This window comes from Elephantulus edwardii, unplaced genomic scaffold (genome assembly GCF_000299155.1).
Source record: "Elephantulus edwardii isolate Elephantulus edwardi_28Jun2011 unplaced genomic scaffold, EleEdw1.0 scaffold00066, whole genome shotgun sequence".
NCBI classification, from domain to species: domain Eukaryota; kingdom Metazoa; phylum Chordata; class Mammalia; order Macroscelidea; family Macroscelididae; genus Elephantulus; species Elephantulus edwardii.
This window is the reverse complement of record NW_006399816.1, coordinates 2,420,337-2,446,843: the sequence shown is the minus strand read 5'-3', so window position 1 is coordinate 2,446,843 and position 26,507 is coordinate 2,420,337. Positions and strand designations below refer to the sequence as shown.

Here is a 26,507-nt window from a genome sequence, read left to right as displayed (position 1 = left end):
TGTGTGTGTGTGTGTGTATATCTATATATATCTATATCTATCTATATATATATCTATATCATCTATATCTATATCTTTAAATAACCCTCTCCTTATAAAGACATAGTTACTGCATTTAGCCTATCAACAACAACAGCACATTGAGTAGATAAGGAGCCCTAGCGGCATAGTGTATTACATGTTTCACTCCTAACTGGAAGGTCACCAGTTCAAACCCACAGTATCTCTGAGGGGGGGAATAGTGAACTGGCTTCTCTTATGAAGATCTACAGCCTCAGAAACCTGATGAGAGGTTGCTGTGAGTTGGATTTGACTCAACAGCAGTGAAGTTTTGTTTGTTTATATTTTGTATTTATAACATTGAGAAAAATGGGAAATGCAGCATTTAGGTAATTCCAGAATATGTCATGTGCTCATTCATGCTCAGCCTTTTCATACAGATCAAGAAGCAGCCATTCAAACAGAAGGATTTCTATGTACTGTAAGGGTTACTTACTAGCAGGTTTAAAATCAAGATAGGTGTGTTTAAATGCCTGCTCATTACAATATATAATACCTACTTATTTCAGTAATGAACTGTGTTGCCAACCCAAAGGCACATGGCTCAAATCCACCAGCTGCTCCACCAGAGGAAGATAGTTAATCTCCTCCCACGCATTTACGGCCTCTGAAAGCCTACTGAAGGATGAGCTATGGGTCACTGCCAGCTCAGTGGTATGTAACAGCAAGCTGCTCATTGCTGCTGCTGTTATATAGTAAGCCATGATTCAGAAAACAGAAAGCCAGTGCATTGATTGCCTAACATTTCATGCTAGGACTAGCACACAGTAGACAATGAATTTGAGTGAGTTGGCCCATACTGGCCTGGCACACAGTGGTGGTGGTTGTTTTTGTTAGGTGCCATTGAGTTGATTACAACCTGTAGCAACCCTATGAACAAAAGATGTGAATGAACCGTTCTATCCTGCGCCATCCTCATACTTCCTGACACACAAGAGCCCATTGTAGCAGTCGCCGTGTCAATCCACCTGGTTGAGGGTCTTCCTCTCCTTTGCGAACCCTCCACCCTTCCAAGCATAGTGTCCCTCCCTCTCCAAGGAATAGCCCCTCCTAGCAACACACCCAAAGTATGTGAGGCAAAGCCTCATCATCCTTGCCTCCTAAGAGCACTCTTTGGAGCACACAGTGGACAATGAATATTTGAAGGAAGAAGGAGTCTGTAGATGAGAAGGTGAATTTTTTGAGTAAAAGCTCCGAGAAGGGATTGGTTGAGGTACAATGGAAGAGTTGGAGGTTTCCTAAGGAGACAAGATAAGCTGGTCCTTGAAGGAAAGTCTGGAGGACAGAGAGAAGGAAAGCAAGAGGGCATTCCAGTGGGGCAGGCACAAACAAGGTGAGACGTTCCCAGCAGAATGTGTTCTGGAGCTGGGCTATTTTGGGCAAGCCAGTTAAACTCCCCATGCCTTAGTTTTCTCATCTGTATAATGATAAGCATGATGCTTTTTTTAAAAAAAATGGAAGTTTATCCAGAACTAGAATTTCCATTCGTTCATTGTTGTACATTTTCCTCCCTGCCCACCTCCCCCCCTGCCCCCGGTTTGCTTTTCTTTTTGAAAAAAAACTTTCATTGTTATACAATCTGCCCCCAGTACACTTTACTGTGCAGCTCTTATTCTGGACTTTTGTCATAAAAATAATACCTTCAGTTCGAATCCACCAGATGCTCTGCCGGGGAAGGAGGGACAATCTCCTCCTGTACCAGTCAGATCTGATTTGACGGTACACTCACACAAAAATAATAAAATTTTAAAAAAATTTTAAAAAAAGAAAATAATACCTAATTATATATTTCTTTTAAACAGTTCTCTCCTTCATCTGTTCCAATGCAGTGTACATTATTTATCCTCTCTCTTTTTTAGGCTTATTGTGAGGGTCATGGTGAGTGGTGTCAGTGGTAGGGGTGGTTGTCCACAAGCAAAGGCAATAGGAGAATTTAATAGTCTATTCAGAGGGCAGGACAGGAGGTCCACTGGGGATCGTAGTCTGGCCGAAGGAAGCCATAGACGTGTGAGCAAGCAGAGCTTCAGATGATCAAGGGAGTGGAACCCTTAGGGGAATTCATCACTGTCCCCAGCAGGTATGAGGTGCTTCCAAGGGCTTAGCCCTGTTTCTTGCACTGTCAGAGGGCATCTCTGGGCCCATGTCTCCAACGCTTCCCCCTGCTTTTCTGGCCGCCCTGGACTGTGACTAAAGGTTAGGTCTTGGTTCAACAAAGGCAGAGGACTAAAGGTAATGCTGGGACCCTGGCCTTTTCTCCCCAGAATTAATCATCACAGCTGGCGGGGAAAATATACCCCCTGTGCCCATTGAGGAGGCCGTGAAGATGGAGCTTCCCATCATCAGCAACGCTATGCTGATCGGGGACCGGCAGAAGTTCCTGTCCATGCTGCTTACCTTGAAGGTGTGTGTGGGGGGGCTCTGACCCAGAAGGAGCAGTTGGTGTGTGGTCTGTGGGTCCAGCCCACATAGAAGCCATGTTCAGCCCAGGCCACATCTGGATCCCAGGCTCCAATCTGCTGCTGCCACTAAAGGGGAGCCACCACATGGCAATTCCTCGTCCCCAGGGGTGCATTAATATTCTGCTGTGATGATCCTGTACATGTGATGAGTCTGTTCCCATTTAGACCGTGCTGCTGCCCTCATTCTTCAGCAGAGTCCCCTGAGGCAGTAGTCTGGGCACAAGGTTTGCCCCTGTTTTACTGACTGTTTTAATGCTCACTTTATTAGCTAAGTTCTTCTCTGACTTTTGCTCCTTCCGCTATGCCCTGGGTCTCCACAAGTCAGATCAGCAGCCTGCTCATTCTAGGACTTTTTACTGAAACAGAGCTCAGAGTGGTTCATAACCTTGATAGCAAGACCTCCTCAAAGCCTTGGACTTAGGGGTTGAGGCCTGGCCCTGACTGATCCCTGATTTTCAGTGCACTCTGGACCCAGACACCTCTGATCCAACTGATAATCTGACCGAACAAGCTCTGGAGTTCTGCCAGAGGGTGGGCAGCAAAGCCACCACAGTGTCCGAGATCGTGGCGAAGAGGGATGAGGCCGTGTATCAAGCTATTGAAGAGGGGATCCAGAGAGTCAACATGAATGCAGCTGCCCGGCCCTACCACATCCAGAAGTGGGCCATTCTTGAAAGAGACTTCTCCATCTCAGGTGGAGAGTTCGGTAGGTCCCTTCCTGTCACTGGATTGAGAGCTAGGAATGTCTGGGAGGCGCCCGTCAAATGAGGCAGCCACAAGCAGGCCGTTGTCAGCACTTTCAGTGGCGTCCTCTTCCTTACTGAGGGAGGATATGGATCAATCTGTGCAAGAGGTTGTGGTCGAGTACAGTCTGCCGAATATATGAGATGCAAGCCGCCACCTATTGGTTAGGACACATGACATTTGTCTTGACCATGGAATCACAATTACCCCTGAAATCACAATGGGAATATCAAGGCCCTACTATTGTTTGGGCTGAAGTCACATGGCTCTGGGGTGAGACTATTGTGGCCTTAGGAGTTAGGTAAGAAAGATGAAGCCACGCTAGACCATGGTGTGTAGAAACAGAGACGGCCTCTAAAGGTCTTCGGTGTAGGAAGCCTCAGCTGATCGGACGAGGTTGCTCTGGGTCATACCTTCTTGGGAGTGTTAAGAGCTCTGGGGAGAGGCGGAGAGAGGGTGGTCATGTGATGGGCACCTCCCAGACATTGCTAGCCTTTAATATAGTGAAAAGAACCTTCAGTGAGATCCCCTCAAGCCCATGAGGGCTGAACTCAGATGCCAACTTTCCACATTAACGCTGAGATGCTGAGTTCTTACTCCCGTCTGGTTTGGCTGGTGCTAACAAGTTGAATATAAGGTCAACCAGATGGAAGAAGGCCTAATATTTTATATAAATTCCTGATTTTCACATTTCCAGTTACACAGCCAAATGTGAGACACAAGTTTCCCAGGAGCCTTTTCAAACTTGCTTCTTTGTGATTGATTAGAGGAGACCATGGCAGGGGCCCCCCTTCACCAGGACTTGTCTTCTGTCCTGTTATCATAAAGCAAAACATGTCTGACTTTGGTATGAACCCTAACTGAAATGCAAAGTTAATTTGTGCATTGGTTATCTACTTAGGCTATTTAACAAATTACCTTTCAAAGCCTACTTGCTTGAGACTTTTTTTTAGTCTGTCTATGAGTTAAGAACCCAGGAGCAGCTTAGGGTGGCTCTGGCCAAGAATTTCTCATGAGGTTAGTCAAGATACCATCTGGGGCTAGACTATCTGTTTCCAAGCTTCCACATGTGGGGGCTGGTAGACTTTTTTTCTTGCTGGTTAACACTCCAGAAACCTTAGTTCTTTGCCAGTGGACCTCCCCATTGGCTGCCTGTCCTCCCAATATGGCAGCTGGTTTGGCACAAGAATGATCCAAGAGTCCAAGACAGAAACTGCTGTCTTTCATAACCTATCCTGAGAGGCAATGTGTCATCACTTCCTTCAAATTGTTGGTCACAAGCAGCAGGAATGGCTATCAGGAGCAGGTCCCTAGAGGGTGACTACCAGTTTGTCTGGCTTACTTTTAGAGTTACAGGATTCACTCAGCCTGGATCTTAGCACACACCTCACATTTCTAAGGGTCCAAGCTTCATTCTTTTCTTTTTTCGTCTTTTTTTAGGTCCCACAATGAAACTGAAACGGCTAACAGTTCTGGAGAAGTACAAAGATATAATCGATTCCTTTTATCAGGTGCAAAAAAAGTAATCAGTGTCTGTCCCTCCAGTTTCTGTTGAATAGATTGCAGGTCTCTTGGAGCACGTTCTGACTCCACGTCCTCTTCACTGTGAGCACACGATGATCTGGCCCATCTGCTGGGTCTCCAGGTGAGGGAGGGTATGGCTCTGGCACTTCCATTTGCCAGGTCTCATGCAAATAATAGCTGAAAATCCCGGGAAACTTCACTTGTGGATAGTTACTTTTAATCCTGTTTATCGTTTTTTGTTCAGATGACGAGGGAATATCAGTGCTGTTCCCAAACTGAAGGACTGATTGTTTTTGGCTTAGTTCCAGGTAGATTTAACAAGCGACCAGTTCATGTTACAGGCAAGCTGGAGCGGGCAGTGTGTGCAAAGGGAAGGTGGTCTGTATTTCCAGTGTGCACTATGAGGACAGCAGTCAGTCCTAACTCACTTAATGGCCTGACTTACCTGGACTCGTATGGGATCCTACCAACTCTGTCATTCCATTACCAGGCACACCTCGGCCAAGCACATGCCAGCTTACTTGATGCTTAATAAAGCTGCTGCTATTTGATTGTATTTAATGTGTGATACAAATATTAAACCTTTTAACAGAACTGTCAATAAGCACCTGAACTGTCTGTCAACTGAGTAGGTGGGATCTGTGTAAAGAGTAGTGGGTTTAGTAAAACAGGAGTGAGCATTCAAGCCTGAATAAGCAAAGGTCAGTGAAGTCGTCTATTAAAGCAGCCAGCCTGTCACCCCTCCCAACTCTGAATACCTGAAGCAGCCCATTCTTAGTAGCAAATGGAGCCAGAATGACTGAGGGCATCTATCTGACAGTAAAACTAAGAAAGCACGCATCTCATTCAGTTAGGGAATTCTTTATTAGAATAAACCCAAGAGCCACTGATAATTAGCACAGCCCATAAAAGAAAAGAAGCAGTAGCTTAACCAAAATAAAATACATATAAGATTGTAAGACTGGTTACAAGCATTAAAAAAGGACCCAGACCAAGATGGTTTTTTATTAAGAATTTCCTTTGTAACCTGGGGATATGATATAAAGCCACAGGTTTTACGATGTTACACAAGCCCCAAGGGAGAAGATGAGTTGGTGTGAGGTCAAAGGGTAAGAGTTTATGAAAATAGTGACTTGGTGTTTGAAGTTTAACAAAAATCATGAAAAGGAACTTGGCGAAGTGGGAGGAAAGTGTCTGAAGGTCAAAAGCTGAGACCAATCCCATCCATAGCACAATACTGTGAGTCAGCTCAGGCTAGGACTGTGCCATTCTTTAATATTTCATCTTTTTCTGGTGGGGGTGAGATGGAAGCAATGATTTGGAATTTTGGAGAGGGGAAAGGACCAACTGCTGACACAGAAAAGTTCTAGCCAGCATCCCAAGTTCCTCAGCTGTAGCCAAAATCTATGTGCTGAGGCCCAGAATACACTCACTCCCAACATGAAGGTCACCTCCATGGCCCAAGTCAGGGTTCAGCCCAGTCACTTAAAGGGTGTGTTACTTAGGATGCTGAATGCACGTCCAGGTAAAAGGAATTACTACCCTTTGCTTTATTAGAAGCACTCAGAGAATATTAAACCTCAATATAACAAAATAATTGAACACACAATGCATGTGTGTTTGTATCTAATATATTATCTGAATTTTATAAACAAAATTACATCTCTCCTTATATATTTCTTGGATCAGAAGTGTTTATTCATATGCAATAATTCACGTAAAGGATAAATCTCTTTATTTTTCATAACTAAGAAATATATTGTATTTGCTGTTCTTCAGGTGAGCTTTCCCAAGATACTTCTCTTGTGCCCATTTAGTTTTAGAAGAATATCATCATATACTATAATGCCAGTATTCTGCTTTATTTCCATTATATATTTCATAAACCAAAAAAAGAGCTCTTCTTTAAAAAGTTAGATGTTTTCTCTTATTAATTTTGTACCATGATATTTACAGCTGAGGAAAAAAAATATTTCAACTGAAGTGTAAAATGGTTTACAATGGAAAATGATACAATTCCCTTAGAGTTTACAAAAAAAATGTTTACCAGATAGACATTTAATAAATAAACAGCACTTGGAGAAAGTCCTTTGAAAGCAGGCTGAGGGGTTTATCACCTGCATCTTTTGCACAGATTTTTGTTACGAGGCCAGATCTGAAAATTTACTGTCAAGAAACAAGCAACCCAAATGCATACAAATGGTTCGTTTTCTAAACAGAGATTTACGTGGTGTCCATTAGGAATGCCAGCTGCAAATGCCATCAGTGGGAGCGTTAATCTAAATCTTTCACTCGGCGACAGATTTCCTCTGTAAAGTCTGAGCACTTTGCATTGCCTCCCAGATCTTTTGTTAAGCTCTGAGAAAGGGAAAAGGCAAAGATCAAAATTTGTACACGCACTAAGTCAAACTAAGGGTATTCTTTCTTAAAGCCTTCAAATACTTGGCTATTCTCTCTCATTTTGTTCATTTCCAGGAGAGGCTGCACCCTATGCCCGGAGCTATCCCAGGAGGATTGGGAAAACCCAGGTAGATAGTGCACAAGGAAACCCTCTGATAAGAATACATTCTTGTGGCTACAGAGAATTAGGAAGGCTTTAACAAAATCTCCCTTTTGGATAGCCAACACCAACAGATCTTAAGAAAATATGCAATACTTATGGACATTTAAACAAAAACTAATCATCCTGGAGAGGGTTAAACCAGGCTGCTCCTTGAAGTCAAGGATTCAAAAGCTTCATCTGACATACTTTGGACATTTTGCAAGGAGGGGAACAGTCCTTGGAGAGGAACGTCATGCTTGGAAGGGTGGAGGGACAGTGCAGAAGACCCTCAAAGAGATGGATTGATTCAGTCACTGGGGTAATGCTGGTAGGTGTGTCAGAGACAATAAAATTGGCACAGGATAGAGCAGAGTTTAGGGCTGTTGTACATAGGGTCACCATGAGTCGCAGGCAACTCGACGGCACATAACAACAACAATCTAAGCAAAAGGTTTCATAAAGTCTGTGGAGAATTATTTAAAACTTAGGCTATGCTTTGAACCATCTTTGGAGGTTGGGAAATAAATACTAAGGAAATATGTAAATCATTAACTATTAAACTTCATTCTTTAGGATGGAGAAATTTCCTTAAGGTCAATCTCGTTCTACCAGCTTATCCTCTAACCCCAAATAGATTCTCTTGTGTCATGGCATCCTATACAATTAAAAGGGCCTAATGTGTTGTTTTTAGGGTGTTCTCATGTCCTAATGGTAAGGAACTGCACAGCCAAGCTGAAGGCATGCAGTTCAAATCCACCAGTTGTTCCTCTTGGGAAAGATGGCTAATCTACTCACATGCAATTTACTGCCTCTGAAACCCCGGAGGAGCGTCAGCTTGCTTCCAATTCAATGGTATATAACAACATGTGTAATTTAGGGAGCTCTAGTGGCCTAGTAGTAAAGAGCTGCACTGCCAACTCAAAGGCACATGGTTCACAGCTGCTCCCGCAGGACAAAGATAGGTACTCATTCCTGTGTGATTTATTGCCTCTGAAGACCTGCTGGAGGGTCAGCAATGAGTCGGTTCTGACTCAATGTATATAATACAGGGTGTAATTAAGATTCTCTCTGCTGGGTTCCACAGTGTAACATTCCAAATACAGCTTCAGAATAAAATCATTTGCCTCCAGTGTGATTATCAGGCTATTAAAAAAGCAAGCTTGGAATTCTTGTATTTTAACCATAAGAAGCAATTTTTTTAAAAAAGGAGGACGAGACCTCAGACTACGGATCAGCCAGCAAAGCCCAGGCTTGGGAAGCCAAGACCCCGTCTATCCTCCTCCTACATTCAGAACAATCCATTGCATCCTCTTTGATGGGCCACAGCTGCTGTGGGAGGCAGAGACACTTGGCGAGAAAAAACCAAATTAGATGTGAACACCATCTTTTTTATTTGGGACCTGTGAGACATTGAACAAATTACATAATGTCTCTGTTCCTCAAAGTTCTGTCAACTATAAAATGGGATTACTTATGCTGTTTTAAAGTTTTATATTACAGATGTATATAGTATATCATAATACCACTGTAGTATAGACCCACTGTATCTACTATTAAAAAGTCTGAGCTCCTTGGGCCTTATGTAATATCTTTTATTATGTACTTATTAAATACCATTTTGTTATATTCTTCATCATTTATGATGTAAATTCAGCCAGCAGCTGTTTGTTGAGAAGAGGAAAAAGCTACCTAGATAATTAATGGACTTGGCAGAGACCAAATAGCTAATCTAGGATGTTACATACTGTTGACCTGGAACTGATTCATACCTGACCCACCAGTGGGAGTTCAGAAGCAGTAAATTACAGGGAGGAGACTGCCCACCTTTCTCCCATGAGCACCTGGTAGATGCAAACTGCTAACCTTTGGAATGGCAGCACAGATCCTTAACCACTAAGCCATAGATAGTACCTAATCCTGACTGTCTCCAAGTCCCTGCTCCCTCCACTGGACACTGATGCCACTGTGTCAGTGCTTAACCCCTTTCTGTTGAAATCCATGGGTGCACATTTGCACATATATCCCTGAAGTTTAATCAAGGGGTCCTATTCAACACCAAATCCTCCAACCCTCGTAAGAATCATTGTCCTCCCACAAATAAAACACATGGAAGAAATACATTTCAGCCCGCACAAGTCACTCAAGATTACTGATACCTTTCCATCTTTAATTGTAGCAAAGCATGCGGTCTCAATCTTTGCAGCTTGGTCGAAAAGCCCCATGTGACGCAGCATCATCACAGCACTGAGCAGGAGGGCTGTGGGGTTGGCCATGTCCTTGCCTGCTATATCCGGGGCAGTTCCATGAACCTAAGAGAAGGAAAAGCACATTAAGTGGGAGAAAGACAAACAATACACAAGAAAACCAGGGCTCAGACATTTGTCCTCACTTAAAGAATTTATTTACTAAATTGCTACTATGTACACTTCTCAGACACAGACCTTATAAATAAAAGCTACAAAAAATAATGTCCTTAATGTAATAAAGAATTAAATAATGCATGAATCATCTTTTTCCATCAATTTTTTGTTTTGGTGGGGGAAGTGAAGGAGACATTAAATATATAGTGGACTAGATATGTTTATACCACAAAATGAAAGCATAATTTTCTTTTGACAATTTGGGAAAACTTAAAAGTTATGAAATATTTACACAGATAAGCCCATGCTATTTTGCACAGGTGTTAGGATCCTTACCGACTCAAAGATAGCAACTCCATTGGCTCCAATGTTGCCACTGGGTGTCACACCAAGACCTCCAATCAATCCTGCACACAGGTCACTTGGAGCAGAAAAACAGTTCAAAGTACAGTTGGAGAAACAAACCACATTTAGCAAACCACATTTTGGTTTGTAAATTCCCTGCTTCACTAAACAAAGCCAGCACTCCTTGAAGAAATGGCTGGTTCAAGGGCTAGGGTTAGGAAAATGCTGAATGAGCCTGGAACATCTTGTGAAGAAAGCAAAGCTCTAAGTATGATAAGCTGTTGCAAACACAAAAACTTGGAGGGCCTGCCCCTGGCCAAATCTGGGACACTCTGAGCATCAGGATACGTAATGACAGTGATAGAGCCATTGAACAAAATAAAAAAACATTAATCCATAATGATCCAGATGGAGAGATAAGAGAGAAGAAAAAGGAGCAGCTTTTCCATATAGAGGAATGGCTGGAATAAATGTAAAATAAATGGCAGAGTTAGATAATCACTATGTGGGCATTAGCGTGCGTGTGTATGTGTGTGTGTGTGTGTGTGAGAGAGAGAGAGAGAGAGAGACATCACTGTATTTGTGGAGAGCTGATCTGATAACCTAAGTGAAGAAGCAACCCACCCAATACTGAGTTATCGGTACCATTGTACTGTTAGAAATGTCAACATTATTTTCTATTTTATTACACTTTAAGCCTTAATTTCTTTATTTTGTGGCTTAAAAAGTAAAATCACTACCATCAAATAAGTCCAACACATAATGACCCTACAGGACAGAGAAGAACTGTCCCACTGGGTTTCGAAGGCTGTAAATCTTACTGAGGCAGACTGCCTCTTTATCCCACGGAACAGCAGGTGGGTTCAAACCACTGCTCTTTCAGTTAGCATTCAAGTGCTCGATCACTGTGCTGCTTATATAAATAAGGCTTCTTCTTAAATAAGCTACAGGCTAAAATGCACAAGGTTCAGCCAACTCACCTAAGGATGTCACCATATAAATTTGGCATAACAAGAACATCAAAGTGGGATGGATCTTGTACCATCTAAAAGGAAAGCATATGTATATTTAGCAACTAAAAACTGTACACCACACACACTGTATACCACAAAAAGTAGCAGATAAGTATGAATATATACTTACATTCAAACATACTGTATCAAGGTACATCTCATTAAATTTAATATCTTTACAGTTTTCTGCAACTTCCCTGCATTTTTGCAGAAAAAGCCCATCTGACATTCTCCTGTATTTAATCAAATAAAAATTGTTGAAAGCAAAGACTTGCAGAAATTAAAAAAAAAAAAGATCAAATCAAAGAAGTGCCAGATAAGTTCCAGAAGCCAGATGTTATTTGGATTACAATAAAATTATTCTTTAGGAAGTTAATAAATTCAAATTCAATATACAATATACTCTGGAAGCATAAAACAGCAAGTAAGCGAGCATGATCATAACAGAGAAAAGAGAAGACAATATTTATAGTATTAGTCAGCAAGAATTAAGAAATAGCAATGAATAAGAAAACACCCAAGGTTAACTTATTCATTATTGACATGGTTTTAATATTTTTCATGTTCAATATTTTTAAGCTTAGGAAAACTATATATTCAGAAATGGGTTTTAGTAGATTGGGATGAAGAGAATTTAAACAGCTAGAGTAATGCATCTGATAGCATTAGCACCAGTAGTACCATTTTAACCCCTTGCTGTTAGGAGCGACTCTGTCTGTATATAAGAGAGAGAAACCTTGCCCACCCCTGTGCCATCCTCACAATCTGTGCAGTCCTTAAACTGTTACAGTCACTCGGTCAGTTCTTCTCATTGAAGGTCTTAAGGTGGCATTTATAGAAACATTCCTATTATTCTACTTCTAAAACACAAAACGGACCTACCCTTTTGAGACTGCAGCTCCCTTTTCCAGGACCTGTTTTTCCCTAAATGCACAAGATCTGCATTCCTAAGCCCTCCAACGTTCCCCCATCAAATGAGACAGTGCGCACCACCCCCTCCCCCCAGGACTCACATGATGTTGGCTTTATGCACAGCCGTGACGTTGCTCCGGTGATTGTTTCGGGCATACTCAAAGGCAAACTCGGCAATGCGCTTGCTCGCCTGCTCAGTGATTAGCTTGATACTCTGCACAACTCCATCGACAATCTGAAAGAAGGGAAATCACCACCTCACTGGAGCAGCAACACACCACAAACAGTCCATCTACGTAGATAAAAGTCTGTGGTGTGCCAGTACTGGACCAGCTACCATGGCTAGCAGTATGCATATAAGTAGCTCATTAAAAGTTAACACAGTCCTATGAAGTGGGTATTATAAACCCACTGCACAGTTAAGGAAAGCAAGTACAGCAATGGTCACTTGCCAGAGAGTATCTGGGAAGTGGAAGGATTCAGGATTCAAAGAGATGGCCAAGTTCCATTCCTGGACTCTGAACCACCAAGTTCTATTTCTCTTGGCATCCAGTTAAGGACTGTTAGTCAAGAGAACAGCACCAACATCCAAAATTCATTACAGAAGTAAAAAATGGATCTATCCTAGGGATACCAGCAAATGGGAGCCTGTACAACTACCTCAGGTGCACAGAAAGCATCCCATTGAAGCATAAAGTCTCTGAAGCGAACTTACCACATGCTCAATGCCGCTGTATTCTCCTTCGGTGTTCTCTCGAATGGTAACAATATTGACATCAGTGTAAGGGGTTTTATAACCTTCAATTGAGACACATGGTCGGACATTGGCATAAAGGTCAAATGTTTTACGCAGCAACAAATTCATAGAGGGGTGACCAGCTGCTATTGGGGTCTTCAAAGGGCCTGTGACAAAGGAGAACATTCAGGTGATATGATTCTCATCAGCAGTAGATCAGGATACATTCAAAACAGACTAACCTGCCGGCACTACCTTGTTACCTGTGCTCACCTCTAACCCCAGCCTTTTCCTCAGATGCAAATGAAAAGCATTTCTTCATGGAAGCATTCTGGATCTAACCATGACCACAACCCTATTAAGTCGCGACTGCAGCGAAACCGGTGGCAGCCAAAACTCAAGGGGACTGCCCTGTTTTTCTGGGTCAGACAAGTCTTCCATCTTTAATAGTGATCGTATCGCTCTCCTACTGCTCTTTATTAACATGGTATTTCAGTTTTCTTTCTTTGTCAGGTTTTTGCCTTATACTGGAGTTCTGGCTCTGGTAGGTTTTACTGTACCATTATTTTTTTTTAAAAAAAAAAGAAATTTGCCCACACCCCCCAGGCAGGAAGTGGCAGAGATCTGATTCAACGTTAGATCTATGTATATTTAGAGCTTCGTTGAACATGAATCTCTCACATTTGAATCTTGACCTTAAAAATGTATGAATTAAAATGGCTTAACAGTAACAGTTGCACTGGCAACCCAAAGGTGCATGGTTCAAGTCCACCAGTCACTCCAAAGGAGAGGGTGAGCAATCTCCTCCCATGTGATTAACTGCCTCTGAAAACCCACTAGGGGGTCAACTATGAGTCAGTTTTTACTTGAAAATACACAACAACAAGCAAAAGATAAATGTAGTCAAGGATAAGTTTCTATTGTCATTTGATGTTACCAAGAAAACTTTCATGGTTTTTACTAAGGGGGGTAAAAAGTCGCAAAATGGAAAATGAAGATTTTTATTACGAATAAACTGCTTCATACAGGGACGCTACTGCTTTAGGACACAGTTAAGCCCTGTTGTTGTTATGTGCTGTTGAGTTGTCTGCATCTCATTGCAACCCTATGTACAACAGCTCTAAACTCTGCCCAATCCTGTGCCAATCTCACCATCTCCAACATACCTTCCCCCCAGTCACTGACTCAATTCATCTCATTGAGGGTCTTAAATGGACAGACTTTTTTAAAAAACAACAACCTGTAACAAAATCAGCAGTAATCATCTATCAGCACCGTGCTACCTTTCAAGCCCATCTTGTTCTTATCCATGGACTCTTTGGCCTCTGGAGGGATCATCCACTTTCCTCCTGGTCCTTGGATGGCAGTGACATTCCGCTCCTCCCACTGAATAGGTGCCTGGAGGCCACACCACAGAGAAAAGATGATAAACTCTTCTTCAATAAAAGCCCATACTAGCAGCCAAAAAGAACTTGTCACTTTCCAGTGTTCCCAAGGGGATTCTCTGGGCCTTTGTCCAGTGTCCACTCTCAGCTGTCACTTGCCCACTCACTGTTTTCACAAGGACTGTTACATGGTTATAATTAGAACAGCATAAAAAGCAGAGAAAATGGGGCTCATAGAAGCACTACACAGCACTGATGGATGCTGCCACACAGGTGAACCTTGACAACATTATGCTCAGAGAGAGAAGCCAGTTATTAAAGGGCAATGTATCATTCCATTTATACAAACTGTCTAGCATTAGCAGATCTAGACAGAAATATCAGTGGTTGTGTAGGCTGGGGAAGGAGGACTGGTGGTGCAATAGTGAAGTACTTGGCTATTATCTGGAGGTTGGTAGTTCTAACTCACCAGCAGCTTTGTGGATGATCTGCTCCCATAAAAATTCACAACCAACCAAACCTACTGCCACAGGGTCTATTCTGACTATTAGCAATCCTATGGGACAGAGAATTATCCCACAAGGTTTTCGTGGTCACAATCGTTACAGAAGCAAGCTGCCACATCTTCCTCCCTCACAGCAGCAGATGGTGGGTTTAACCAACCAACGTTTCAATAAGCAGATGCGCACTTCAACCACTGTGCCCCAGGGCTCCTTCCTGTAAAGATTATAGCTTTAAATACCCTATAATGCCATTCTTTTCTGTCCAGTAGGGTCTCTATGAGCTGGAACGGTCTTGATGGCACACACAAGAGGGCTGGGGAGAGGGAGAGACAGAAAGGTCCAGGAAGTGACTGCTCATGTGCAAGTTTCTTTTTGGCGATGAAAAATGGTCTAAAACTAGTCTGTGTGATAGTTTCAGAATTCTGTGAATACACTAAAAACTTTTCAATTATAAAATTGAATTGTAAACGTTAAATATGTAAGCTGTATCTCAGCAATGCAGTTAACAACAACAACAAAATAATGCACGGCCTTTCGAAGCTAACCATTTAGTATAAATTAGGGTCCCTCTTTCCCCCTACTTGCATTCTTTATATGTGTGTGCACATTTGAAAGCAAGCACGCTGACCGAGCAAGCACTAAGAATAAGGACGAGGGATAAGATGCAGTCCTTGTGCACAAGGAGCCACAACCGAGAAACAGATCATATTTCAATGCCCTCAGGGAATTTATAAGCATCATCTGCTCTGGAGGAGACTTTCAGAGCTCTCATTTAAACTGATTTTATCCTATGCATCATTTTACCTGGCAGCTATACCTAGCAATAATAAAGCATCATGTCAAGCAAAGTCTAAACTTCATAACTCTCTAAAATAAAAGTAATTTTAAGGTATTTACACCTATGGGAGGCGAATGGGTTGTTAGAAGTACTACTTAGACCCTGTTTTAATGATAAACTGAAAAATAAAAATTTTTTAAATCTCCTACATAATTTTTTTAATTTCTGACAAGAAAGTAGAATAAGAGTAGAAGTGATTTGATCTATTAACACAATCATACTCTCTCAATTACTTTATATATGATAGACAGCAATGTAATTAATTAACCACCAACAATGACAGCCGCAAACAAAAATCCTAAGTCTTAATGTTCTGTGAAGACTAACCACAGATTTTATCAGCTTAAGATATGCATTTACAATTCTTCCCAGAGTTCACAGAGTCCAACTAGTTGAGGAGATTCTTCTAGGAACTACTAAATATGATTTGCAAACCCACTTACTTTGGCAGCATCAAAGATCTTCATGACAGCAGCAGAGATTTCTGGGCCAATGCCATCTCCTGGAATTAAAGTTACTGTCTGAACCTGAATTCAAGAAATCAGCAGAGAAGACAATAAGAATTGACTTCTGAAGGTTTCAAAAAGGGCACCAATGATACAGAACTTTATGGACATCTCCTAAGACCCAAATGCTGTTTGGATTGATCATCAAAATAGAGGGAAGAAACCACAGACAAGAAACTCCATAACACTCTTTTTTATAAAACTACCAAGTAGATCACCCAGTGGATTTCTTTTCAGATGAACAACAAAGAGACTAATTAATTGAAGTCTGTAAAACTAAAGGCAAGGAAGTATTTCATTAATGTTCTCTCACTAAAAAGGAGAGGGTGAGGGAGCTCTGTTGGCGTAATGGCAAGAAGCTGTGCTGCAATCCCAAAGGCACACAGTTCAAATCTACCAGATGCTCTGCTGGAGAAGAAGGGGCAAACTCCTCCTGTACCAGTCAGATCTGATTCCACAGTACAAAACAACAACAACAACAAATTTAAAAAGAAGACAGAGGGTTTCTCTTTGCACTGTGATCCAAACTTTTCAAAGTCTAGTAACTTAACTTCTTCAAGATGCTTTCCAGAATATTCCTGGCATGTCAGAGCACTCAGGGAAAGATCAGATTTCAAATCAAGAGACAGCCTTCATTTTTCCTAGTTATTCTAGAAAATGAACTCCTTAAGTGTAATCTGAATAATTAAGCTCATCATATTTTAAACCAAGAATAGCAGTAGTCTAAGTCACAGTGATGACATTATAAATGTATTTATAATGTAACATCAAAGATTTAGCTCAATAGTTTCAAATAAAATAAAGCCAGCATTTCAAACACATAAACAATAAATATATGTAAGGACAAATAATGTGAGAAGATTTTAATAAGATAAAATTCAGATTCCCTCTCTCTCCATTTTCATTGACTCATTCTCATTGTTGACAAATTGGTTCAAGTCGGTTGAGTCTCAGAAGCTATAAATCACAAAAGAAGACGACTGCCCATCTTTCCCATTGAATAGCTGGATTAAGACGACAAGAGACTCACAGCTGCGGATTAGCAGTGTAACTCCCGATGGAATAAGCCATCAGTACCCCCTTTTGGAACTAGTTATTATTTGGAGGCTTTTTCCCACCTTGGAGGTGTGGACCAGACAATGGTCCCTTGCATATTTCATTTCTAGTTGCCTTTTTTTCCCCCCAGTCACTGACTCACATATTTCTGGGACCTGTGCCTCAGAGTGACAACCACTGAGTAGGTAGATTGATTATTTCTTACAATTGAAGAAATCCTCACTTATCTTTCCAAATATAACTCTATTTTTTAAAAAAAATGGTCTAGAAATTAAATAACAGTAAAGAGAACACTCATGCCATTCTCTTTCAAAACATGTTTGAAATGGTAGCTTAGTTGGCTTTGGACTTAAAAGTCTCATTCTGCATTTTTTGCATAAGCACAGCCACAAGAACCCTTTGGCTTCTTCTTCCTGTTCTCCCAACATGTGATAATAAATGCCATCAGATCACCAGAAATATCTAGTTTCCTTCCACAGGACAGGAAGAAAATGGGGAAGGGGGAAAGATGTTTTTAATGAATTCTTCATAGCATAAGATGTTATGTGGGAGTCTAGGAATTATGAAATCCAAATGAGATTCCTTAAGAAGGGGGCAAAATAAAAAGAAGTCACCAACCCACACAGCCTTAGAATACTCCAAACATGTGGTATCAGCTTTTAAAGCACAGAGCTAATGCAGGGAAATTCTAAAAGCAGCAGATTTAATATGAAAGGATTTTCACAATCTATAAAGACTACACATGAAAAGGAAGACTTATGGATCTTGAAGGTATTTCTAGTTGGTAATAATCTACTGTTTTTAGGGAAGCTCACAAAATAAAAATGCAAAGCAAGTTTTGAAGCTTCTCAATAATTTTCTCTCAGCTTGCACTACTTTTGAAAAACTCTTATCAGAATGAAATTGTGAAATAGGGTAACAAGCTGGAAGGGTACTTGCTATCTATTTTTAACAAGACTTCTTCAAGATCATAGCTATGATAGGTTTATAGTCAGCTGCAATATTCTTATAAATGAAAAAATAACACAACAAATTTATGTGTATGTTTGCCAATAATTATAAGATATGGTTTAAGTAGGGTCAATTTTCTGTAGTTTCATATAAATGGAGACAGCGCTACATAGTAGCAATATAAATAATATAAATTTATTAGAGTATCTTTCTTGAGAAACTTCTAAAAGGAAAAAAAAAATAATTATACTCACTCCACCAGAAAAACCTCTGGTCACCTGTTTTGGATTGTGGAACGCCCCCAGCAGCCGAGAGACCTATATTAGTATCAGCAGAGAAAAGTAATACACATGAAGTCAGATACAGGCGAGATGGAGACATAGCTGGTGGCTAACGGTGATGCAAGCTTGCACAGTTATCTTCAGGAATACTTTCCTCCTGTGAGAAACTATCTCATATTTGAAAAACTAAAAACTTTTCAACATGCTTTTCCTCTCCAAATCAAAGTACAATATACTTTTACTCAATTTTATGAATGCAAGTTGTCAAAAGATATTGAGGGTAAAATTAAGTTGTAACTTTTTAGCTCAAACAATGGCTTTTTCTCAGATGATCTGGGTTCTTTTGACCACAATGTTCATTTGAGGGAACTCTGGTAGCCTATTGGTAAGAAGCTACACTGCAACTCTTAAAGCACACAGTTTGAATCCACCAGCTTCTCAGTGGGAGGATGGGCAATCTCGCCCCATGTGATTAACGGCCCTTGAAAACCCACCAGAAGGTCAGCTATGGGTGGGTTACAACTCAATAATAATAACAACATGCTCATATTGGGGATTCCACATATTCTACGAAAACAGGTACTAACTTTAGAGCCAGGAGGTTCCTTATAAAACCCAGAGTACACTCAGAAGCGTGGCATTAGGATTGGTGGACAATCTATCAACAATCTGCGTTATGCAGATGACACAACCCTACTCACTGAAACTGAGGAGGACCTCATGCACTTACTGCAGAGGGTCAAGGACTGCAGCCTTCAGTATGGACTGAGGCTCAATGTCAAGAAGACAAAGATTCTCACCACTGGACGGTAACATCAGGATGGATGGCGAAGAGATTGAGATTGTTTACAGCTTCAGTTTGCTTGGCTCCAAGGTCAACACTCTTGGCACCAGCAGTCAGGAAATAAAAAAACATATTGCGATGGGAAAGTCTGCTGTTAGGGACCTCTCTAAAGTACTCAAGAGCAACGGTGTCTCTCTGGAGACTAAGGCCCGCCTGATACAGGCCATGGTTTTTGCAATCACTTGTTATGCATCAGAGAGTTGGACAATGACTAGGGTGGATAGAAGGAGAATTGACACCTTTGAGCTGTGGTGCTGGAGAAGGGTATTGAATGTACCATGGACTGCCAAGAAAACAAACAGATTCATCCTGGAGAGGGTTAAACCGGGTGGCTCCTTGGAGGCAAGGATTCTGGGGCTTTGTTTGATATACTTTGGACATGTTGTAAGGAGAGACAGGTCTTTAGAGAGGGACATCATGCTGGGTAGAGGGACAGCGCAGGAGGGGAAGACCCTCTATGAGGTGGATTGACTCAGTGACTGGGGTAATCGGGATGGGTGTGTCAGAAGCAATGCGACTGGCACAGGATAGAGCAGGGTTTAGGGCTGTTGTACATAGGGTCGCCATGAGTCGCAAACGACTCGACGGCACATAACAACAACAAACAACAACATTCATTTTACAGGTGGGATGTTAGATCCAGAAGTAAGGATATGCCTAAGGCTGTACAGTTAGTAACTGGCAAGAAGGAAACCATAATCCATGTCTGTTGACTCTGAATTCAACACTCTATTTCATGGACACTGAGAAGAAATCACTCATAGCTGACCGTTCAGCAAGTCTTCAGAGGCTGTAAATCACATGGGAGACCGCTCACCTTTCTGAGAGGCTGCTGATGGGTTCGAACCACCAGAGAAGCTCACAGCACAACTCCCTAAAACTAGGCCACTACCCAATTAAAAAAAAGCCAACAAACTTGCTGTTGAGTCTGTGCTGACTTATGGCAACCCATAGAGCTGCCCCTATAAGTTTCCATGCTGTGATCATTATGAGAAACAGCTCCCGTGAAGTGGATGGTGTATTCCAACTGCTGGCCCTTCAATCAGCAGATGAACATTTAACCATTGTGCCACCAGCGCTCCTTAATCCAACCACACAGTATGCCTATTCTCTTGTGAATATAAAAACATTGTACTTCGTAGTAAAAATTCAAGGTTTATTTAATAACATTTGACACCTGCAACATACAAAACAGTGATTTTCAATATCAATTATGTATTTCTTTTTGTCATACTCAATAAATAAGCAAAAAGAAATCTGTTATATCCTCTTTTTGGTTCCCTTTTTGAGAATGGTTCTTATCTGACCGGAATCTTCATTGAAATTCTGGCATTTACTAAGGATAAGAAGGGGAACTCTGGTGGCCCAGTGGTAAAGGGGCTCTGCCAACCCAAAAGCATGCAGTGCAAAACCACTACTACTGAAGGATAGACCATCTCCACCCACACAATTGATTGCCTCTGAAAACCCACTAGATGGTCAACTGTGAATCAGTCCTGACTCAATAGCACATAAAACAACAATAATAAGACAGCAACGACCAGCTCAGGAAGCATGGATAGACTGTATTATCATCCTCCATCCCTGCGGTGGGGATGTTAGGGGCCGTCAAGCACAACTCATAGCGATGCTATAAACAGATTTGAACCCTGTCCTATCCTGTGCCATCCTCACAATCTCTGACACCTTCCAGCCCATTTCTGCAGTCACTGTGTTGACTCACCTGGTTGAGGGCCTTCCAGAAAAACAATTATTCCAAAATCTTAATCCTAAAATATGATCCATCCAACACTAGATGAGGGCCATTAAAGGCTACCCTGTAATACGCACTATTATACAAATGCAGGAGTCCTTCTCACCACTCCCAAAACAGCGGAAATACAAAACAGAAAACCTGAGAAAATGGACTTAAATGTAAGCCCACAAGTACAGGGACTTTTCTTTTGTTCACTTTTATTTGTATCTCTGTTACCTGGGTCATAGTCAGTGATCAGTTACGTATGTGTTGAATTAACTGAGGGCAGCCACCATCTGATGTCCTTTTTCTACCCCAGCGAAAAGCTGTAATGCTTCTAATGATTCTTTTCCTGTTTGATCAATCCACAGATCTTTGAATCAGGTGGTATTCATTAAATTGATAAACACCTCAGTCATTCAAATAAATATTCCAGAATGTTATGTAAAGAGAAATTTTTTTTAAAAGAAAATTTTTTATTTTGTAATGCACTCGTGTATATGCATCATTGAGTTTCTATACTGAATGAATTTCCAAACTTTTCATTCAGCTCACAAAGTCTGAACTGAAACCTGAGTTTGGAACTCCAAGACCCGAGCGATCTTCACCCAAATTTCCTCATTTTGTTTTTATAGCTTCACAATTCAACTTAAAAATCAGTAAGTGACTGCTAATAGGGAACTGACTCATGATAATTATGGGATAGTATGTTAGTACCAGGAAAGTCTATAGAAACCCTCTGTTTTCTCTATTTATAGAGGGGTTTGTTTCTTTTCCTGATTGATGACGCCTTTTTAAAACTTCACGTGTAATTACAATAGAGACACTTCTCAAACTGAAGCTGCACCCCAGTCTCACCCTGGCACAGTCTCTTAAAGCACCTCTGCTTCAAACCCGAGAGAAATGTGGCTCACAGAGGCCAAATGAAAGGGAGATGGGTGTCAGCGAACCTGAACAATTCCACACTGAAAATGAAACTCATTTCCTATCGTGTTCATTATCAACAGGAGTGTTGCCTCTGTCCCTCATTCTGAAGACTTAAAGACCAAAGATGGATCAGATGTTAAGTGCAAGATTGGTGAAGAAAGGATTAATTTCTGTTTTGTATAGTGGCACAGACAGATTTGCTTTAGCTTTTGCACAAACGGGACATAATCCACCATCACAAACTAGTCTAGGTGTGAAGAGAGTAACAAAGCAGAATCCAATTACTGAGTAAAGTCTAGTTACTTGGCCCAACTGTCTGCTTGATTATCACACACTGAAAGCTGGAAAAACTTTAGATTTGTGTGTTCCTTCTACATGTTCTAGGCATTTTCACAGATATTCTTTAATCCTCAGGCAACTCTTAGACAAATTCACTGCTCATTTATTAACTATCCCAATATACATTTCCAATTTACAAACAATGGGAAGAAAGATACTATTTTGTACATTAAAGGTGTGCCTGATTGCCATTGCTTGCTATGCATCAGAGAGCTGGACAATGAAAGAGAATTGATGCCTGAGAGCTGTGTGGTGCTGGAGAAGAATGTTGGGTATACCAAGGACTGCCAGGAAAACAAACAGGTTTGTGAAGCCAGGCTGCTCCTAGGACGCAAGGATTCTGAAGCTTTGTCTACCATACTTTGGGCATGGTGCAAGGAGGGACCAGTCCTTGGAGAGGGACATCAAGCTTGGAAGGGTGGAGGGACGGAGAGAGAGAAGGGAGACCATCGATGAGATGGGTTGATACAGTGACTAGGGAAATGGGGGCAGGTGGGTCAGGGACAGTAAAGTTGGCACAGGATAGAGCAGGTTTCAGGGTCATTAGGAGTCGTAAGCAACTTGAGGGCACATAACAACAACAATGACATACATCTAGCAGAATCACAAGAGTAACACTGGATGTGGTGGTTAAGGTCTTGTGTCATCCTGAATGGACCATGATTCCCTGTGATTTGACAGTAATGCAATGATGTCATTTGGCAGTTAAAGATGTTGTCATGCTCTCTTTTATTATCATCCTCCATTGCTACAAAATGATCTGTTCTTAGAATCTAACCATGTAGGAGTAAAAACACGGACATTTCACAGATGAGCAAATGGAGGCTCAAGAAATATTAAGTAATTTGTTCAGGGTCACGGAGCCTAAACAGTGACAATCCAAGAATTCGAGATTCTTGAATTCCATTTCTCTTCACAAAGTAACAATGCACTCAGAGCTTGCTCTTTAAAACTCAAAACAAAGGAGGAAAGTACTACATTTTATAGAAATAAAGGTATTTCTAAGAGATTTCTAGAGTCATTCATTAAGATCAACAGTGGACTTGAGGCCTGCTTTTCCCTGTACCCTTAATTTGCTGTGTGACCTTGGCCACAAAGTAAGCCAAATGGGACCTAGAAATGGGAATCAAGGGACTTGGACTTCTCTTCCAGTTCTGACACAGACAACCTGTATGACCTTGAGAAAGTTATGCCTTCAGGCACAGGTTTCCCCTTCCCAGGAACCCAGAAACTGCTGTGATGATGTGTAGTCCTCTCCAACTCAGGCATCCTTGCCACAGAGGAGAGCTAGAGTTCTCCAGATTGCAGCATTTCCACCAAGAAATGCCACAGGAAGGAGCTCCTGATCATCCTCTCCGATGATTCAGAGGTAATTCCAAGGTGTAAGGTGCCCCATGTTCTCTAATGGGAAATAGCTACAAGAGCACCAGAGGTCACACTGGGAGCGTTCCAAAAAGGGGGGAGGAAGGGGAGAAAGAAACTGGCAGGAGGTATCTTGGGATTCCCTCACCTGGGAAAGCCTCCCAATCCCACGCCCGTCCCAGAGGCCCCGCAGATTACCAGACCGAGGACTGACTGGACATTAAAAGGGAATCTAGGACCGTGCTGGGGGGCATGAGGAGGCCCAGGGTGGAAAGGCAGCTCCAAGCTATCAGCACTGCAGCGGGGGCTACAGCCTGGGAAGCAGCTGGGACAGCGGGCCCCTTGACCTTCTGAGGCTAAATGGGAGGCCTGGACCCCGGTATGGCCGGCCACAGGCAATGGTACTAGGATCTTGTAAGGAACCAAGTTCATACCCACGCCTTGACCTTGACGCAGTCCCCGCTGTCCCAGCGCAGAAGGGCACAGACCCGCCGCGAGGGCCCCAGCGCTGGGGCAAGGGCTGCCCTACAGGTGACCAGACTGTCCCCAGCTGGCTGTGAGTTGCTGTCCCGGTCCAGCGACTGCCCCTGTCTAGCACGCGCCCCGCCCGCCGCCACCTGCCCGCCACCTGCCCGCCACCGCAGGCCGGACAGGAGCTCACCCTGGACATCCACGCGGCTCCGGCCATCGCGTCCCTTACTCTCACGGCGGCGACAGCAGGGATGCTAGTGCGCAGCCGCGGGATTCGCGCCCGGATCCCGCCTTAGCCCCGCCCCTCGTAGGCCCACCCCCAAAGAAGCTGCCGCCTCTCTGACCAATCCCCAGGCTTGCTTTGCGGTGACGCGCGAAGCATAGTTACAGCCCGGAAGGGGCCTGCCTGGAATCTCCGGGAAGTTACCTCCCTGCCTTCTGTCATTCATTCAGCTGTCCTTGAAGACATTTTTGTTCCATGCTTACCAGGTGTCAATCACCCTTCTAAGTTTTGGAGAATTCCTCTTACAGAGTTTACGATGCGGCGGAAGGAAACAGATAATGTATTCGTTCCATTATTGCTTATTTTCGTTTTGTATTGTGAAGAATTAAAAGGAATTTAAAATCATTGTAAGGAATTGCACTGCCAATGCAAAAGTACACGGTTTCGAATGCACCGGTTCCGTGGGGGCTTTCTTCATGAGAGAAAGATGGGTAATCCCCTCCTATGTGATTAATTGCCTCTGAAAATCCTCTAGAGGGCCAACATTGCAGTATAATTTATATTCTATAAATGTCACTAATTGTACAGTTCATCGATTTCATGTAAAATATAGACAGCTGCTCCACCAGCACACAATCTAATTTTAAAACATCTCCATCACACCAACAAATTCCCTTCTGCCTATTTGCAGTCAGTCTTTGTTCTCATTCCAGTCTAATACAACTACTAACCCGCTGTTTTTGTTGTTGGTTGCAGACATGAAATTCTGACTTGTGGCATCATCGTGTGTGCAGAGTAAAATTCCCCACAGTTTTTAAGGCTTTGATATTTCAGAAGGAAATCACCAGGCCTGTGCTCTCGGACATCACTGGATGAGTTCAAATCCCCAAAAGGCTAGTAAGTGTCATCACCCAGAACTCACAGTTCTACAAATATTCTTTGAGTGCCAACAAGATGCCTGGCAGTGTTATAAGGACTGGCGTTTTCTATCCAATTTGAAAGATAGGTATCACACAAATCTCAAAAAACTCCAACTCTGTGTTGTCCAGTTGGTTTTCTGAGGCTGTAAATCACACTGGAGAAGATTGTCCATCTTTCTCCTGCTGATCTGTTGATGGATTCGAACCTCCAGAGAGGTAACACCTTTGGGTTAACAGCACAACTCCCTATGGACTAAGTCACCAGAGCTCCCTAAAACACACAACTATATAATGTAAAACAGTGATACATGTCAAGAAGCAAAAGTGCAAGGGGCCAAATGAGGAGGCTCCTCAAATCAATACCAAAGACTCCCTGAGGCAATCATCCTTCTCATTCTTTTCCCTTCAGCCACATACAATCCTGACATCTAGTAGGATTAATTAGCTACCAGGGGAGGTAGGATGATTTAGACCAGGACTCCTCCTCACTGCATACCTGAAAAGAGTTCTATCCAATTAGAGCCATCCACCCACTCAGAAAGAAAAGATGGTAGTAGCAAAGGCTTTTACAAGGTAAAAATAACCTTTTGGTGATCTCTGGAACATATATTACCCAATAGCATTTCCAGCGGCTCAGCATTCTTGGGAAACCGGTATCCCATTTGGAGTATGTGCTGTTACCTAGCAGGGAAAGTTGTGCAACTGCATGAATCTGAAGAAACAGCCTTCACTCCATCAATCCTATCAACAGACTCTGCTTGGATATATGTGTCCCAGATATTTGTATCAAAATCCATACTTAAAAAATTTCCCCTGGATTTCAGCATGCTTTCCATTACTGAAAACACACGATATCAACAAAAATTTAAAGCAGAAAGTAATTTGGTTATGCTATTCTTGTTGTTTTCAGGTGTCTTTGAGTCAGCTGAGACCCACAGCAACCCTAAGAACAGATATAAACCTTCCCCTATCCTGTGCCGTCCTCACTGTCTCTGATACGCACAAGCCCATAGTCATTGTCAATCCATCTCATTAGGGGTCTTCCTCTTTTTCTCTGATTTTCCACCTTTCCCAGCATGATGTCTTTTTCCAAGGACTGATACCCTCCCAACAACATGCCCAAAACCCGTGACATGAAGTTTCACTATCCTTGCCTCTAAGGAACACCCTGGCTGCACACCTCCAAGACAGCTTGTTTGTTCTTCTGGCTGTTAGTGAAATATTCAGTACTCTTCTACACCACCATAACTCAAAGGCATCAATTAATTCTTCTTCTGTTTTCCATAGTCATGGCCCAACTTTCAGATTCTTAGGAAGTCATTGAAAAGACCATGGGTTAGGTCAAGTGTACTTTTTTTTTTTAATATTTTTTTTATTGGGAAAAACATATTGGGGGTACAAGGAGGTGAGGGTTGGGGGCAGAAGGGTGAGGATGGGCCAGGATGCAGTTGCAGAGCTGCACAGTTTGGTC

General features: G+C 42.2%; 2 protein-coding genes across 4 annotated transcripts in view; one reads left to right on the top strand and one right to left on the bottom strand.

The window, feature by feature from the left end:
• Positions 1 to 4,830, top strand: part of ACSBG1 (acyl-CoA synthetase bubblegum family member 1) — a 73,067-nt gene extending 68,237 nt beyond the window's left edge. The window contains exons 12-14 of the mRNA XM_006888367.1: positions 2,322 to 2,461; positions 2,979 to 3,225; positions 4,704 to 4,830. Coding sequence (XP_006888429.1) covers positions 2,322 to 2,461; positions 2,979 to 3,225; positions 4,704 to 4,789 — 473 coding nt within the window. The 3' untranslated portion in view covers positions 4,790 to 4,830. The remainder of the gene's footprint in view (positions 1 to 2,321; positions 2,462 to 2,978; positions 3,226 to 4,703) is intronic.
• A 1,572-nt stretch (positions 4,831 to 6,402) lies between these two features.
• On the bottom strand, positions 6,403 to 24,117 carry IDH3A (isocitrate dehydrogenase 3 (NAD+) alpha). Of its 3 annotated transcripts, none has more exons than XM_006888260.1 (11): positions 24,084 to 24,112; positions 18,189 to 18,251; positions 15,865 to 15,948; positions 13,979 to 14,093; positions 12,675 to 12,862; positions 12,061 to 12,194; positions 11,178 to 11,280; positions 11,015 to 11,079; positions 10,026 to 10,110; positions 9,486 to 9,638; positions 6,403 to 7,145 (listed from the first exon to the last, which is right to left on the bottom strand). In XM_006888260.1, exons 1-11 carry the CDS (start codon positions 24,108 to 24,110, stop codon positions 7,062 to 7,064), a joined length of 1,101 nt encoding a protein of 366 aa, XP_006888322.1. In that variant the 5' UTR covers positions 24,111 to 24,112; the 3' UTR covers positions 6,403 to 7,061. The 3 variants fall into 3 exon arrangements, with proteins under 3 accessions (XP_006888322.1, XP_006888323.1, XP_006888324.1); XM_006888261.1 differs by having other exon boundaries at positions 6,514 to 7,145; positions 12,675 to 12,757; positions 24,084 to 24,117; XM_006888262.1 differs by having other exon boundaries at positions 6,818 to 7,145; positions 15,865 to 15,923.
• Between the last annotated feature and the right edge of the window lie 2,390 nt (positions 24,118 to 26,507).

Excerpts from the sequence above, each read along its gene's own strand:
- IDH3A (XM_006888260.1), bottom strand. The coding sequence starts at position 24,110 with ATGGCCGGAGCCGCGTGGATGTCCAGG. Across the intron at positions 10,111-11,014 it reads TTATATGGTGACATCCTTAG|TGACCTGTGTGCAGGATTGA; the intron begins GTGAGTTGGCTG and ends TTCTGCTCCAAG. Across the intron at positions 7,146-9,485 it reads CTACAATTAAAGATGGAAAG|AGCTTAACAAAAGATCTGGG; the intron begins GTATCAGTAATC and ends TCCCTTTCTCAG.